General features: G+C 57.1%; 1 protein-coding gene across 2 annotated transcripts; it reads left to right on the top strand.

The window, feature by feature from the left end:
* Nucleotides 1-4,513: 4,513 nt before the first annotated feature.
* Nucleotides 4,514-14,303, top strand: LOC102459093 (CCN family member 1-like). Of its 2 annotated transcripts, none has more exons than XM_075902200.2 (5): nucleotides 4,514-4,709; nucleotides 5,602-5,815; nucleotides 8,453-8,770; nucleotides 10,761-10,960; nucleotides 12,212-14,303. In XM_075902200.2, the coding sequence occupies exons 1-5, from the start codon at nucleotides 4,659-4,661 to the stop codon at nucleotides 12,518-12,520; spliced, it is 1,092 nt and encodes a 363-aa protein (XP_075758315.1). In that variant the 5' UTR covers nucleotides 4,514-4,658; the 3' UTR covers nucleotides 12,521-14,303. The 2 variants fall into 2 exon arrangements, with proteins under 2 accessions (XP_075758315.1, XP_075758316.1); XM_075902201.2 differs by having other exon boundaries at nucleotides 4,518-4,709; nucleotides 5,555-5,815.
* The last annotated feature ends 916 nt before the right edge of the window (nucleotides 14,304-15,219 follow it).

The following is a 15,219-nucleotide window of genomic DNA, read 5'->3' as shown; positions in this document are numbered from 1 at the left end:
GATCCACATGCTGTCACGCTGAGTGGTAACAGCCCCAGGAGGAGTTTTCTACTGGTCACTAGCAAAGCTCTGAGACAGCCCAGGCTGGAAAGTTAAGAGGGCACAGCAGTGCCCCAGCTCCTGGGACCCCGTCGCAGTGGATGGAGGAGTTAGAATAGAGGGCTAGGCAGAGCGAGGTGGGTGGGTGGATGGACAGAAGGTAAGTAGAGGGGTGTGGACGGGTGAATGGATGGAGAAGTGTGGGTGGATGGAGGGATGGCTAGAGGAGGGTAGATGGGTGCATAGACGGGGTGCGGGTGGACAGAGGGGTAGCTGAAAGTGGATGGATAGAGGGGTGTGACTGAATAGAAGGTAAGTAGGGGGTGTGGATGGGTGGAGAGGTGTAGGTGGATGGAGGGATGATAGAGAAGGGTGGGCGGGCAGGCGGATGGAGGGGCAGATTATGGGGTGTGGACGAGCAGACGGATAGAGGGCTGTGGATAGAGAGGTGGAAGGGGCTGTGGCTGGATGGATGGAGGGTGGGGGTCATGGGAGGTAGGTGGAGGGAGGGGTTGGTCCAGGCACACAGCAACGTGGGGCACAGCCATGCAGGAGATCAGGAGTGGGGGCTCGTTTCTATCACCTGCGCTGGCCTCCCCTCCCCCCACCCCGCAGGAGCCTGGCTCCCCCAGAACATCCAGGGCGAGCAGACCCTTCCTGGCCCACCCAGCTGGGAGTGAGTAATGCCCAGCCCCTCTTGCCTGCTGCTGGAGGGACTGAGTCATGGAGCCATCAGCTTTTGCTCATAGGGCTGGGCGGATACAGACTTGAGTGCGCCCACCCCCACCCTGCCACTCCTGAGCTGTCTGGAGCAGAAGGGAAGACTTATGTTGTGACCTCAACTGCCTCCAGAGCCACGGGAGAGGAAGCCTCTGTACACTGGGGGGGGGGCACTAGCCCCGAGTCACCCCCCATCCATCTTTAGCTCCCCCCCTCCCCCCGCCTCTCCTTGGCTAATACACAGGGAGGCCTGGCCAGGGTAGTTGTGTCTCCAATGTACATTACACCAAGGGGGAGAAATCAGGTCAGTGAAGGACGTGCCAGCTGGCAGAGAGCTCAGGGCACACAGGCCAGCAGCACGCGGGGTCCTTTCTGCTTGAGCCTCTTGAGCGGGAATGTGCAGGGGGCTGGAGAGGGGCACCATGCGTAGTGGGGATGGGGAGTGTCTGAGTGAGGTCACCTGAGTTATCTCCCCAGCTCTGAGAGGGCGGTGGGGTCTAGTGGGTAGAGCTGGAGCCACTGGGAGTTAGGAGTTCTGTGTTCTGGCTCTGGGCAGGGCGTGAGCGCTAGGCCTTCTGGGGCCTGTTCCCAGCTCCAGGGACTGTCATTAAGAGCTGGGGACGTGGAGCTGCATTTGTACCAGCACACTTGTCCCATGGTGCCCAGGCCCCGCACTACAGTTGGCAACAGGGTCTTCTGGTCAAAGCATTGCATTGTGGGATAGATTTGGGCAGGCCAGCTAGAGCCAAATCAGCTGCCACCCTCACTGGGAAGCAACTTATCACCTGCACCCTGACAGGCTGGGAACGGGCCAGCTGTTGCTACTCTGGCTGGCCCCCCGGCTGCTCTGGCAGCATAAAGTGAATGTGAATCTCCCCTCTCCCCGGTCCTTCTGGCTGGCATAAGGGCTTGTCACCCACCCTGCTCCCGGCATAGACACGGGGTGGATCAGAGGCAGTGCTGGAGCACGCGGAGCAGTGGCTCTTCTCTGAGTCCCTAAGCCGCGCAGCGTGGGTTGGAGCAGCCACAAGGCAGCTCTCACTTACACACAGCTGATGAGTTCTGTGCAGCGCCACATGTGCCATTTTATGCAAATGATCCTCTGAGCTAATCTGCATGTCCTCAAGTCATCTGCAGGAGCTAATACTCCTGGGGCTACGTCTACACTGCAGGCTTCTTGTGCAAGAACTGTTTTGTGCAAGAGTTCTTGTGCAAAAGGTCTTCCACAAGAGCGCATCCACACTGCCATGTGCTTTTGTGCGAGAGCATCCATGGCAGTATGGACGCTCTCTTGCGCAAGAAAGCTCTGATGGCCATTTTAGCCATAGGGCTTTCTTGCATAAGAAACCCCTGTTGCCTGTCTACACTGCCTTCTTGTGGAAGAGCTCTTGCACAAGAGGGCTTATTCCTAGTGGGGAGAGGAATAACTCTTGTGCAAGAAGCCCTGCTTTCTGACGCTTTACTGTAAATTTACTTGCGCAAGAACGTGCATGTAGTGTAGACACTCAGCAAGTTTTTGCGCACAAACAGATGTTCTTGCACAAAAAGCCTGCAGTATAGACATAGCCCTGGAGTGGAGGGCAGCTATACAAGGCTGGGGCAGGGAGGGAGGGTCCTGGCTCCACCGTGGCATCTACTGGCTGACAGAAGAGAGAGCAGCTGAGCCAATGTGTGTGAGATTCAGGTGGAGCCGGCAGGTGTGATGGGGGCACGTGTCACACAGGGAGACCAGGCAGGGCCTGCAAACCTCTATCTGCAGCTTGCGGGGGGGGGGGGGGGGGGGGGGAGTCTGATTTCCAATGGGAGCTCAGAGGTGCCAAACGTCAGGTCCCTTCACAGCTAATGCAGTGTCTGTTAGCTTGCTAGCACCTGGCCCCAGTCCCAGCCCAGGTCTGCACCAGTGCCTGCATGGGGCTGCTGGGATATTAGCAATGCCCTCCCCTCACACCTTTTGGATGAAAAACAGATCAAGGTGAAAGCCCGGCCCAGACCCACTAACCAAAGAAGCCACTGCAGGAAATAACAGGCAGGAATGTTGAACTATAAATCGTTCCACCGGGAGATCAGAGCGATGAAGCTAGCACGGGGGGTGGGGTGGGGGGGAGTCCCTGCTGTGGGTTATTTCCCTCTCTGGATGCTCCCTTTATACACTGGGGATTTATCTAGCTGGAAGGAACAGAGTGTTATTTAGCTACCTTTGGAATGAGCCAGGCAGCCGCTGATTAATTCTCCTAGCCTAGGAGTAGAGTACAACCAGCCAACCCTTGCAGTAAGAACTGTTATGCCATCCCCATCCTCCCCCAAAATTACTGAGTGCTGCAAATTAGTGCCACTCCACGAAATGGAGATCTGGCCCATTAGTTCCAACACTGATATACACCGGGCTGGGGTTTGGCCCCATTGATTCCAATAGAGCAAGTGCAATTTCCCCCAGGCGGGAATCTGACCCTTTGTGTCTGGGCCCCTGAGTACAGGGCTCATACCCACTAGATGATCCTTGGTGTAATTGCACTGGGGATGATTGTTCTCTCACTCGCATCTGGTGTCAATCCAGACTCACTCCAAAGGGGTTAGTCTGGAGTAAGTGAAACGATAATGAGATCCCTCGATTTTACTGGAGCTGCTCCTGATTTGCCACATGGCAAGTACGTGGGACTTCCTCTCAGGCTGGAGTAAACCCAAAGCAACTCCTCTGACACTGCTGGGGTTTCTCCAGATCCACACCAGCATAACTAAGAGCAAGCTGACCCTGTGGGGAGAACGGTTCCTTTCCTTTGTCAGGTCAGCTCCTTGCTCATCCTGGTGTGAGTCAAGCGTAACCCCACTGGTGCTCTTGCACCAGCGTGTACCTGGAATAAGTCCTGATTTCCCTTTCACTCACTCCAGTATAAATCCAGGGTGACTCCATGGGGGCTGACTCTCCTTTCCCCTGGTGTAAATGGGAATAACCTTCCTGCTCTCAGTTCTGTCTGATGGATCCAGGACTCCCCTCCCTTCCCACTTCACTGCTTCAGATTTCCAAGGGGGGGGGGCTTTGAGTGGTGGTGCAGGGGCAGTGCTCCCATTCTTTAAGCCTGAGGGGGTGGAGCCCCCAGAGGGAGGGAGCAGGTAACAGGAGCAGCTGGGACAAATCTCAGGGGCATTGAACCTCATGCACCAAGTCTCAGTGCCAATCATATTTAGGTGGGCCAAGCTCTTTAACCAAAATCCAGGCCTGCCTTCCCGGGATGGGCGCTGTCGAGGCTCTGGCAGTCCCTTTGGGCTCTAGCTGGCCCCAGGGCTCCTCTCGCCCACGGCTGAGCAGCGCCAGGGTCAGTGGGGGCAGATGGCGCATCCCGCTCCACCTTCCTGACCCCCCTGGCGCGGAGATCTGGGAGGGGCCGCGCTGGCCCGCCAGGAAGGCGCAGAACAACCTGAGCTCTGTTTATTTGCCTCTCGCTTTGCTCTTGCTCCGTCCCGCTCCGCTCGCCTGGGCTCTGCGCGCGCGGCAGGAACGGCTGCGGCCGCGCGGCTCCTCGCCCTGGTATGTCGGCACATTTCTGCGGCGCGGCCCGGCGCTGCGTTCCACGCGCTGTCCTGGAATGTAGCGGCACCTCTCGTTTTATGAATGACTCTATTCATGGGGCCCCTCCCACCGCCGCATGCCCCTCCCCTTTCCCCTGGAATGTCTGGAAAGGTGCCACCCTCGCTATTGGCCGGCCAAGGCCGGTGGGCGGGGCGCTGCCGGTGGGTGCTATAAATGAGGAGGCAAAAGAGGGCTCGCGGAGGCATTAGACGGGGCCGGTGGGAGAGGCACGTGGGAGTTGCCAGGTAGGGGCTTGCTGGCTACGCGGACCGGCTGTGACTGTTCCCCTGGGCGCCCTCTGTGCAGCTCTTCCTCTGGCCGGCTCCAGCCCGCGATGGACCAGGGGTCTCTGCTCAGCTTTGCTTTCCTGCTGAGCGTCGCTCTGGTGAGTGGGGGAACCTGCCGGCTTCGGCTCCGCCCGTGGCTAGACCCTCGGCTGCTGTCACTCCGTCCTCCCGTTGACCTGTCTGAGCCCGTTCCCGTACAGGGCAGAGCCGGGGGAGCCTTGCTGATCTCCACCCCTCCGAGGAGCTGGGTCCAGCTGAGAGCAGGCACTGCCCGCAAACCGGACTACTAGCTACTGACCCCATCCCTTCCGCTGTCCAACTTGGGGCTTCTGATTTTGGGGGGGGGGGGGGAGGTTCTCCTAGCAGTGGGAGTGACACCGGTTTGCGCTAGCTGAAGATCCGGCTTTCTGCGCTCACTCCCTCTGGTGTGAACCCGGAGTCACTTCCTGAGCTGTTGCAGTGGATTTACACGCGTGTAAACAAAAGATTAGGAGTAACTCCAGTGGGACTTGAAAGCAGAACTTGACGCGGATGGGTCTTTCTTTGTTCTTTTATCTATTACTTCCCGGACTCCATATCTCTTCTCTGCCTCAGCTCTGTGGAGTTTAGTGACTTTGATCCTGGCTGGAGTTTGAGGTTTATTTAGGTGGGGGAGGGGGCGGGGGGAATGCAGACCCTGTGAGACACGTAGCTGCACCTAGGAAACTATTTTGGTGCCACCTTCTATAAAAAGAGGACTGGTTCATCCAACCCAAAATAGTCCCTTCTTTGATGTGCTGCCCAGCGTGTCTACTCATGGGGGTGGGGAGAATGTTTGGACTCGGCTTGTCTATTTAAAACCTGGAAAACATTTTTGTAGGACCTACAAAAATGTTCTTCTTTCCCTTCCCCTCCAACCCCAGGGTCTCCAGTCCAAACCAGCTGTGACTCGTTTTTTTTCTAGGTCCGTCAAAACACTCTCCCTCATCCGTGGGGTTTCTTTGCCTGTAGGTGGCGTGTCGTTGCCCTCTGCAGTGTCTCTGCCCCACCAAGCCACCCCACTGTGCTCCGGGGGTCAGCATGGTACCTGATGGCTGCGGGTGCTGCCAAGTCTGTGCCAGGCAGCTGAATGATGACTGCAGTAAGCACTGGCCCTGTGACCCCCACAGGGGGCTGGAGTGCAACTTTGGGGCAGACCCCTTGGCCAGCAGGGGCATCTGTCGGGGTAAGAAGAGTGCTGGGACTGGCATGGAGGGGCATGTCCTCATTTACTCTGGATGTTTTGGGTGGGGAGGGCTTGTCTTCCAGATCATCAGGGGGCAAATAACCACCCCCATCTAAGCTCTTGACAGTCCTTCCAGCCCACAAGGGTGAGAGGAACCTTCCCACCCCAGTTCTTGCTAATCAGAGGATCATTGGGGGAGGATTATAGAGACAGTGACCTCCTCTCTCCGTCCCTGCTCCCCCCCCCACCAGTCCCACAGATCTAGCCCCTGCCCTAGCCTAGGAAAGGCATCAGTTGGGTACCTAATTGGTGAGGGGGTGGAGGGAGGTGTCTACCTGACTGACATCCCCTTCAGGTTTGCCCCAACCCCAACAGTGCTGCTCTGAGAAGGGGTGATTCCTTGGGGAGGGGGGGAGGCTGCAACAGACTGGGATAGCTCAAGAGCTGATGAAGAGGGAATTTGGGGAATAATTTATCCAACCCCCCCCCCCCAGTACGTTGTCCGGAGCTGAAGGCACCTCCCACCTGTGGGGCTTTCCCATGGCCGGGGCAGCAGGGAGAGGACCCAGCTGACTGAGGAGGCGTCTCCTGCTGATCTGGGTATAGCTGGTGTCTTCATACAGCCCGCCCGAGGAAGGAATGTGCTGCCTCTTGCCCATTAAGGGAACTCCGAGGACCTCCAGCTTGGGGCATTCCAGGGCTAAATGGGGAACCCCTCTCCCAGCAGGGATCTCAAGCTCCCGCCCTCTTGGCTTCAAGGGAGAGGGGGCTGGGCTGGAGGAGGTGTCTGTGGGGTGGGCTGTTCCAGGGACATGGGAATGGAGGGGGAGCCCAGGACACTGGCTGGAGGGCCCATGTGTGAGCATGAAGGTTTGTTGCCCCCCCTCTGTGCCTGCTCCTTCCCCTGCCCCATCCCAGTCCATCTGGGGCTGAGAAGGGGCGTCTCTGCCCCCTCCTTGGGATGGGATTCTAGATTTCAGAGGGAGCTTGTGCCACTGATGCTTTGCCAGCCCCAGCGACTGACACTTCCTCCCCCTGCTACGAATAGAGCCTGGAAGTGGTTGGCGACAGCGGGGCAGGTGGGGAGTGGGTCCATGCCAGCCCCACGGGATTGGTGGGGGGTTAGTGCCAGTCCCACAGGAGTCCATGATGGGTGTAAATGGGGAACAGAGCCCCCCCACCCACTGAGCTTATACTGGCGGAGATGGGGACTGTGCTCTGTGTCCCGAAGACCCATCTCCAAAATGTTGATGCTTTCCCGAGAGCCCCCTGCCATGCTGGAGCCAAGGGCAGGAGGCCGATCTGTGTCTCAGCCACGTGTGTGTCATTAATACCCTGGGGAGAGGCTGGTGGTGGCTGGCTCAAGAGTTGACAGGTCACATGGGGAAACTGGCTGCTTGTCTTGGGTTCAGCCCCCTCGTGCATTGGAAGGAGGCAGCACAGCAGAGAGCCAGCCAGCGGCCCTTTAAAGTATGGGGAGACGGCAGAGCAAGGGTGTCTGTCCGGCCTCCCCCCCGCTGGGCTGGGGTCGGGGCATCACTGGCCTGTCTCTGTGTCTGCCCCCCAGCTTAGATCCATTATTGCCCGGGTGTGGAGGGGGAAGCTGACGCTGTTAGCTCAGGAATGCATCCAGGAGAGTGAAAAGCCGGGCTGGGGACCCAGATCCCTCTGGGGATTGTCCGTTTGCCCCTCCACCCTTGGAAATCTGCCCCAGCCCTGTCTCTGGGGGAGGCAGGATTTTTCCACCTGGTCCCAGCAGACTGGGAGCTGGATCCAGCACTAGGTTCTCTGTTTTTTGTTTTTGCTGCTGTTGCAACACGATCCATTCCTGGCCCTTGGGATCCCGTCCCACATCCTGTTTTCCGGAGCTATTTAAAGCTGGGCTCCTCTCTCTGAAATCTCCCCCTCTGAGCCTGGAGGGGGAACAGCAGCCTCAGCGCCCCCCCCCCCCCAACTCTTGGTTCTGGCCCCAGGAATGCTGCTGTCTAAGGATGAAGGATCTGGACAGCCTCACCCCCCCCCAAAGGTCCAGCCAAGTCCTTCTCCCCCCAATGTCACTCACATCAGCTGCTCCCATTGGTCACCTGGACCTGGGATGCTCTGGGGATGGGCTGTGAATTCCCTTAGTGAGGTTCCTTTCTTATTTTGGGGGGCACCATAGTCACCACCCTCAAAGGGACCCCATCTCCAGCCATGGACCTCTGGTGGGAATGGCCCAGTCCTGAGCCATGATGTGCCCCCCTGAAGGGCTTGAACCCCAAGTCCTCTCTACCCCAGTGCAGAATGCCCCTCACCCCAAGCCTCTTCTGTTCACATCGGATGCCTGCATAAGCAGTCCCGGCTGAGCTTAGGTCTAGTCTGCCCCAGAAAGACAGGGGCAGGATGGGCAGCTGTGCCTAGACGCTGACCCCCTCCCCATCCTGCATGGTGCAGCCGGCACTGCAGGTTGTCGCTGCCGAGTACCCAGGGCTTCTGGCTGCTCTGGGCCCACAATGCCAAGGCCAGCATGTGGCTGAGATGGAGTCGGGCAGACCAGCAGCGGGTTCCTAGGATGTCTGGCTCTCGACACGAGTGGGGTGGGGGCCCCTCTAGGGCAGCTGACTTACGAGCCCCTGGGGGGCCTTGCTGTGTCCTCAGCCAAACAGGAAGGCCGGACCTGCGAATACAACGGGCGGATCTACCAGAACGGGGAGAACTTCCAGCCAAGCTGCAAGCACCAGTGCAGCTGCATTGATGGTGCCGTGGGCTGCCTGCCCCTCTGTCCCCTGGAGCTGCCGCTGGCCTCCCTCCACTGCCCTGACCCACACCTGCTCCAAGTGCCAGGCCAGTGCTGCAAGAAGTTTGTGTGCAGCAAGGGGTCCAAGCGGTTCGGGGAGGTCTCCTTCGAGGGTGGGGAGACCAACAGCAATGAGCTTGTCTATGTGGGCAAGGACAGCCACTGGAAGAACCTGCCGGGTGAGTGCATGAGGGGCTGGGCACAGATAAAGGGCTGGGGAGGGGTTCGAGTCCTGCCCACCTTGGACACCAGGATGAGCCGCTGGAGCTAGGCAGGAAGTGGTGGGGGCAGTGAGAACCTCTGGGCTACGTCCAGACTGGCATGATTTTCCGGAAATGCTTTTAATGGAAAAGTTTTCCGTTAAAAGCATTTTCGGAAAAGCGCGTCTAGATTGGCAGGTCGCTTTTCCACAAAAGCACTTTTTGCAGAAAAGCGTCCGTGGCCAATCTAGACGCGCTCTCTGCAAAAAAGCCCCGATCGCCTTTTTTGTGGAAAACAAATCTCTGCTGTCTACACTGGCCCTTGTGTGCAAAAGTTTTTCGGAAAAAGACTTTTGCCCGAACGGGAGCAGCATAGTATTTCCGCAAAAACACTGACAATCTTACATGAGATCGTCAGTGCTTTTGCGGACATTCAAGCGGCCAGTGTAGACAGCTGGCAAGTTTTTCCGGAAAAAGTGGCCAGTCTAGACACAGCCCTGCTGTATAAAGGCACTGTCAGCAGCTAGTGCCAAACTCAAGTCTGATGCACCCTCCTTGGGGGGGTGGCTAGCAATGCCCCCTCCCCCCACACTGGCCAACTCCTCCTCTGTCTCACTCTCTCTCCCACCTGCACAAAGCTTCCTTAGCTGGCAACAGGGCTCTGCAATCATGGGGGAGAGCGGATCAAGGCACAGCCAGAGCCTGTTGCGCTGTGACTGTCTCTGCTCCCCAGGGCCCAGAGGGGCCAGAGTGTAAATCAGAGCAGTCTCTAGGCTGCTCTAAGTGCACCTCCAGGGCTGGACTGGAAGCTCTCTGGGCCTCCAGCCCTAGCCTCCTTGCAGGGATTAGGTATGTGTATCTGCACCCATCTAATGTGGGACCCTGCTGGCCACACTGGTCATAGAGCTGGAGGCTAGTCCCTGCCCCAAATTGTTGACCATCATCAGCTGCTGGAGAGCTCAAGCAGCTGGGTGCTGATGTTGGCATCTGAAGGGTTTGGGTCACAGCTGCCTGGCGAAGTTAGTGGGGAGGGGAGAGGAAGGGAGGGGAGTGGAGCATGGCACCCTTTGGAGAGGCATGTGGTGCCTTTTCAAGTGGATTATGCAATTGACAGATGTCAGCCCCCCAGATTTCATATGGGGCTGGAGAGTGTGCTTGCCTAGCAGTGACAGCAGCTGGGCCCAGGCATGGGCTCCACTCCCAGTGTGATGTGGTGCCCAGGGTCCGGTGGGCACAGTGCCACTTGCTCAGATTGGGCCTACCTGCCCCATCATCAGGACAGGGCTGGTGGGGCCAAACCTGCCTGGCACTGTGCCCCTGCATGCCAGGTTGCAACACAGGCAGCTGGGCCCAGCTGCATGGGCAGGAGCTGCTGCTGCTGTGTGAGCATGGGGTGGGCTGGCTCTCCAGCTTGGCTGTTACCTGACAAGTGGCTCAACAGGCCACCAGCTGAACCCCACCCCCACATGCAAGAGGGTAGCGGCAGAAGCTGAGTGACTGGCAAAATCCAGGGGTCCCTGGGGCAGTGCAGGACTCTGTCAGCTGTGACAGGGCCATGAGCAGGTGGCACCTCCAACCTGACCTGCTGATGGGAGCCGCTCCAGAGGCAGGAATGGGCCACTATAGAACCAGAAGAGGCTAGTCTGTCACCCCATGGGGACCTCATACCATGGGGGGGGGGAACATCTCCTGGGCTACCTGACCTGAACCGTCCCCAGCTCTGAGGAGCCTGGCGACAGAACTCTGCTGCCTGCCTGGCTATAGAATAATGGGCTGGCCCAGAATCTCTGCCTGGCTTTGGCTGAAAGGAGAACATCTCCCAGCATGCCTTGCAGCTCATGCCAAGCTTCTAGGTCTGGTGGGGAGGTGACTGCAGGGTTACCTGAAATCCCTGTGTCCTGGCTTGATGGCCAGCGCCCCCTCCTGGCAAGCCCGTGTATTAACCTAGCTCCCCACTCTGCTTCTCCAGTCTGGCAGCCGCTGTTCAAGCCCCATTCTGTGCTGCGGAAATGCATTACCCAGACCACGGACTGGTCTCCCTGCTCCAAGACCTGCGGCCTGGGCGCCTCCACCCGAGTCACCAACGACAACCCCCAGTGCAAGCTGGCCAAGGAAACGCAGCTGTGCCAGATCCGGCCCTGCAGCCAGCCTGACTTCACCAAGCTGAAGGTAGGGCCGGGACCCCTGCCCATAGGACAGTGGGGGGACATGCTGGGAAATGATGGGCCCTGCCAAGGGAGGTGGGGATGGCCCCTGGAAATGGGGTTGGAACAAGGAGCCGGCTACCTTAGTAAAGGTCTCCCAGGGCACGTCTATGCAGGAGGGCTAAAGTCAAGTAAGCGATGCAACTTGAGCTATGTCAATTGCGTACTTAAGTCAAAATAGCTTAACTTGGCTTTTGGCGCTGCCGCCGCAGCAGGAAGTCGAAGGAAGAACGCTCTTCCCCCGACTTCCCTTACTATGGTGGTGGGGGTTACAGGAGTCAGAGTAAGAAGTCTTCAGCCCACCATTCTTTCGAAATAACGGTTTGCAGTGTCGACACATGCTTTGTTATTTCAGAATAATGCTGCTGTGTAGACATAGTCCTGGAGAGGGGAGTCTAGTGGGCAGAGCAGGGGAGGCTGGGAATCGGGACTCTTTGGCTGTCTACACTACGAACTTTCTGTGGAAGAGGCAATGCAAATGAAGTGCACTTAACATTTTCTCATGCTTCATTTGCATACTCTCTTTCGATCCGTATTACGGAGGAAGTTTTTGTGCAAAAACAAGCAGTGTGCAAAATCCTGTTTTGCGCAAGATCCTTATGTCTGTAAAATATTTGCATTGCCTCTTCCACAAAAAGTAGTGTAGACGTAGCCTTTGAGTCTAGCTCCTGCTCTGGGGAAAGTGGTGTCTAGTGGTTAGAGCCTCCATTTCTCTAAAGGCTTGCTAAGGCCGTGTGCAGCCCCTATCTCCGCATAGAGGCTGTATCCAGGGCCCAACACAGCAGTAAAGGAGGGTGGGGTCTGGTGAAGAGCTGTGGGGCTGGTTTAGGGTCACGCTGGGCTGGCTCCTATCATGCTGCAGCTTGGGAGCTGGAAGCAATTGCTGGCAGAGGAGATGCTGGTGGGGGTAGGAACCATGCAGGAGACCCTGGGCTGGTGGGAGTGTCTATTCTGCCCCATTTGCCCCCAGCCAAACTGAGCCCCGATATACCCATTCCAATGCTTCTCTTCTCACATCCCATCCCCCAGTCTCAGCTGAGGCCTGGCACACTCATTCCAGTCTGGGGACTTCTAGCTGGGTCCCCTCTTCACTGAGACCTGGAAAGCTCATTGCATGCTGCAGCTGTAGATGGAGCTAGGAGGGCCTGATCTGAGACACAAGCAGCTCCCCCTCCAGCTGCATCTAACTGGGTTGTCTCCCTCGCCACCCCCACAGAAGGGCAGGAAGTGCCTCCGGACCCACAAGGCAGAGGAGCCCGTGCATTATACCTACGCTGGCTGCAAGAGCCTCCGCAAGTACCGGCCCAGCTACTGCGGCTCGTGCCTGGACGGGCGCTGCTGTGTGCCTCTGCGCACCCGCACCCTGGCCGTGCCCTTCCGCTGCCCGGACGGGGACTCCTTCACTCGCAGCGTCATGGTGATCCACTCCTGCCAGTGCGGGCCGGCCCACTGCCAGCCCCTCAATGAGGCCGCCATGCACCCCCAGCACCGGCTAGACGGAGACACCCACAAGTTCCTGGAGTGAGCAGGGCTCCTGGTGCCGGCGTGGGGGGAGGGACGCCCCCTACCCTCCAAGGACACTTGAAGGACGTGGATCTCAGCCACAGCGTGGGGGCTGTGAGCTGACAGGTGGGGGCTAACTTGGGAGCTATTGAACTGCTTGCCACCCCCTTTCTATCCTGTATTTCCGCCCATGCCCCCTTCCAGTCCCCTGACCTCCCCTCCCTACCCCATGGTGCACCATTTCCACCCACGTCCTCCTAGCTCACGGTGCCTCTTCCCACCTGCCCCCCTTGTGCCTCCACTTCCATTACCTGCCCTCTCTAGACCCCCTATTTGTGTTCCCCACCTCCTACGCCTCGTTCGCCCCCACTTCCCTCTCGCTGTCCAAGCCCCAAAGAGTTCGGGGGAGGGGAATCTCACATCTCCTCACCCCTCCTGCAGCTCCCTCGAAACCAACAAGCTGTTAGCCCCTGCCCTGCATACGCTCATTGCCCCGGTGCTGAGCTCCCCAATGGGGAGTCTTCGGAGCCACTTGAAGGTGATAGACAGTTGCCCCTGCCCGCCCTCAGCCTCATTAAAGCACTTTTGATTATAACCTGTTCTCCCCTGAATACCTGGAGCTGGGGCTGGGGGGCCTGTGGGAAGGATGCATTGGCAGGTGGCTGGTGCCCTGGGAGGTGATTTTATACCTCAGGGACAGCCCCATTGCACTTGCCAGAGGAAGGGGGGGTTGCTTTTTAGGGAAGATTTTTCTTTTGCACACACACTGCTACAAACGCAGCTTGCAGCAATGGCTGTGGGCTTTGTAAGGAAGCCTGTCTCCTCTGTCCCCCCTTCCGCCCGTCTTCCCCTCCTCCTTTTTTAACTCTGCTGCCCCAAGAGAGGGATTTCTGTGGCTCCTTTTAGAACTAGCCAAGCACAGCTCCAAAGGGCTGGGTTTCGGTCTCCCATGCTTACTTGCAGGTCCTCTTTCTCTCTTGCTGGTGGGCATGGTTGCTTTGTGAAGGCCTCTCCAGATACCCCGCCCCCCCAAACCTCTTTTCCCCATCAGACTCTGTTGTCCTCCCCAAAAAATATTTAGGAAAGGAGTTTAGAAGCGGGTCTTCTGCTCCAGTCCTTGGCTAGGTAGCTGGTTTCAAATGTCATCTCTGGAGACACCAGCCCCTTTTTGCATTTACGGGACTTGCTCTTCTGACTCTCCACACCAGGCCAGACATGGCTTCCCTCCTCTGCATCAGCCAGTTCTAAGCCAAACTGGACGGGCAGGTGTGGGAAGGGTGGAAATGGCATAGAAGATGAGCCTGGGTGAGCAGCTCTGTTTCTCTCTCATCTCCCAATCCAGAGGAGTTTATCCAGGATACCTCCCCCCTCCCCAAAACTTTCAGGGCATGTAACTAATCCTGGCAGCATTTGATTTTAGTCTCCGTGGATCATGTTCTGGTGTGTTCAAGTGTTTTTTGGAGATTTTTTTTTAGCGTTTGGGAACTAAGGGAGGCTCGGACACCAATGGATTAATACCAGTAGATGTTAAGATTCAACAAGTTTCAAACAAAGGGTCAGCGCCACATGTCAGCCTGCACAAAGGAGGCCGCCTGCAATCAAATGTGGCTGAGTTCTCAAGCAGCATTTTTAGCCAGGGCTGCCCTGTACTTTTCAGTCACCGATGACAATATTTTCTGTGGGCTTGTGGGGCTGGCACAAATAACGATTGCTGGCACTGACTGCCAGAAATCGAATTCTTCCAAGCCTGCGTGTAACCCGCCCTGAGCAGTGTTCTCCCCCCCCCTCGCGCCTGATCTTTCTCTGGAGGCGCATAAATGCTCCTGAGCTCCGAGTAGACGCACCAGCTTCTAGTCTCTGATTCCATCCCCACCTGGGGTGTCGCACTCGATAAGCTCTTGAGAGGCCAAGCAGGTCCTGAAGAGTCATTGAGCTTGGTAGCCCTGTAGGGCGAGAGGGTCTTTGTCCAGGTCAGTTGTGATCTCTCAGCACAACTCTTGTGTGTCTAAAGTGTACAGTGCCCTGTTTATACAAATATTCTATATGTATTTATCACAATAAAAGCAGCTTATTTTTTTTATTTGGGGATATAAATGACCGAGTCGAAGGATCATGGAAGGTTTTGGAGTGTTCTGGTGTATTTTTTTTTTTTGTAATTTACACAATAAAAAATTTATTTTATAGAAAACTTAGATGCGGTTAGTGTGGGGTTGGTTTGTTTTCGTGCTGTTTGTGCCCCTGGCTGTGAGAGCAGCAGGCGTGTCTGGCTGTCAGCTTGGCCCAGGGTTTAGGGCCATTGGGCTCAGGCTAAGCAGGAAGCTGGAGTGATTTGATCACGCACACGCTAACAGCACTTCAGCCCTCCTGATCTACCAGTACTGCCCCAGCAGTGCACTGCTAGGGTGCATCTGGGTGGCAACGGGGCCTAAGGTGTAGAGCACTGGACTGGGGGACAGGCTGTCAGTCCCAGCTCAGCCAGAGGTCTGGTGGGTGAGCTTGCCCAAGTCACTTTCCTGCTCTGTGCCTCAATTTTCCCAACTGTACAATGGGAATAATGATGCCCAGTTCCTTGGTAAAGTGCAGTGAGAGCTACTCCTGGATTGAGGGCCTCCCAGCAAGGATGCTGCGCACTGTGCTGCTCCAGGAATGCCACCCCTCATAACCTGAGCCAGTTCTCCCGGGAGCAGGACAGCTCTGCTGGGCTAAGTAAACCCATGCTGG

This window comes from Pelodiscus sinensis, chromosome 31 (assembly GCF_052426305.1).
Source record: "Pelodiscus sinensis isolate ZL-2025 chromosome 31, ASM5242630v1, whole genome shotgun sequence".
NCBI classification, from domain to species: domain Eukaryota; kingdom Metazoa; phylum Chordata; order Testudines; family Trionychidae; genus Pelodiscus; species Pelodiscus sinensis.
Note: the sequence above shows the minus strand (reverse complement) of the source record. Positions and strands in the feature narration are given on the sequence as shown.

Bases quoted from the DNA above. Each gene is read 5' to 3' on its own strand.
- LOC102459093 (XM_075902200.2), top strand. From the start codon at position 4,659: ATGGACCAGGGGTCTCTGCTCAGCTTTGCTTTCCTGCTGAGCGTCGCT. The intron at 4,710-5,601 runs GTGAGTGGGGGA...CTTTGCCTGTAG, and splicing joins TCCTGCTGAGCGTCGCTCTG to GTGGCGTGTCGTTGCCCTCT. The intron at 5,816-8,452 runs GTAAGAAGAGTG...CTGTGTCCTCAG, and splicing joins CAGCAGGGGCATCTGTCGGG to CCAAACAGGAAGGCCGGACC.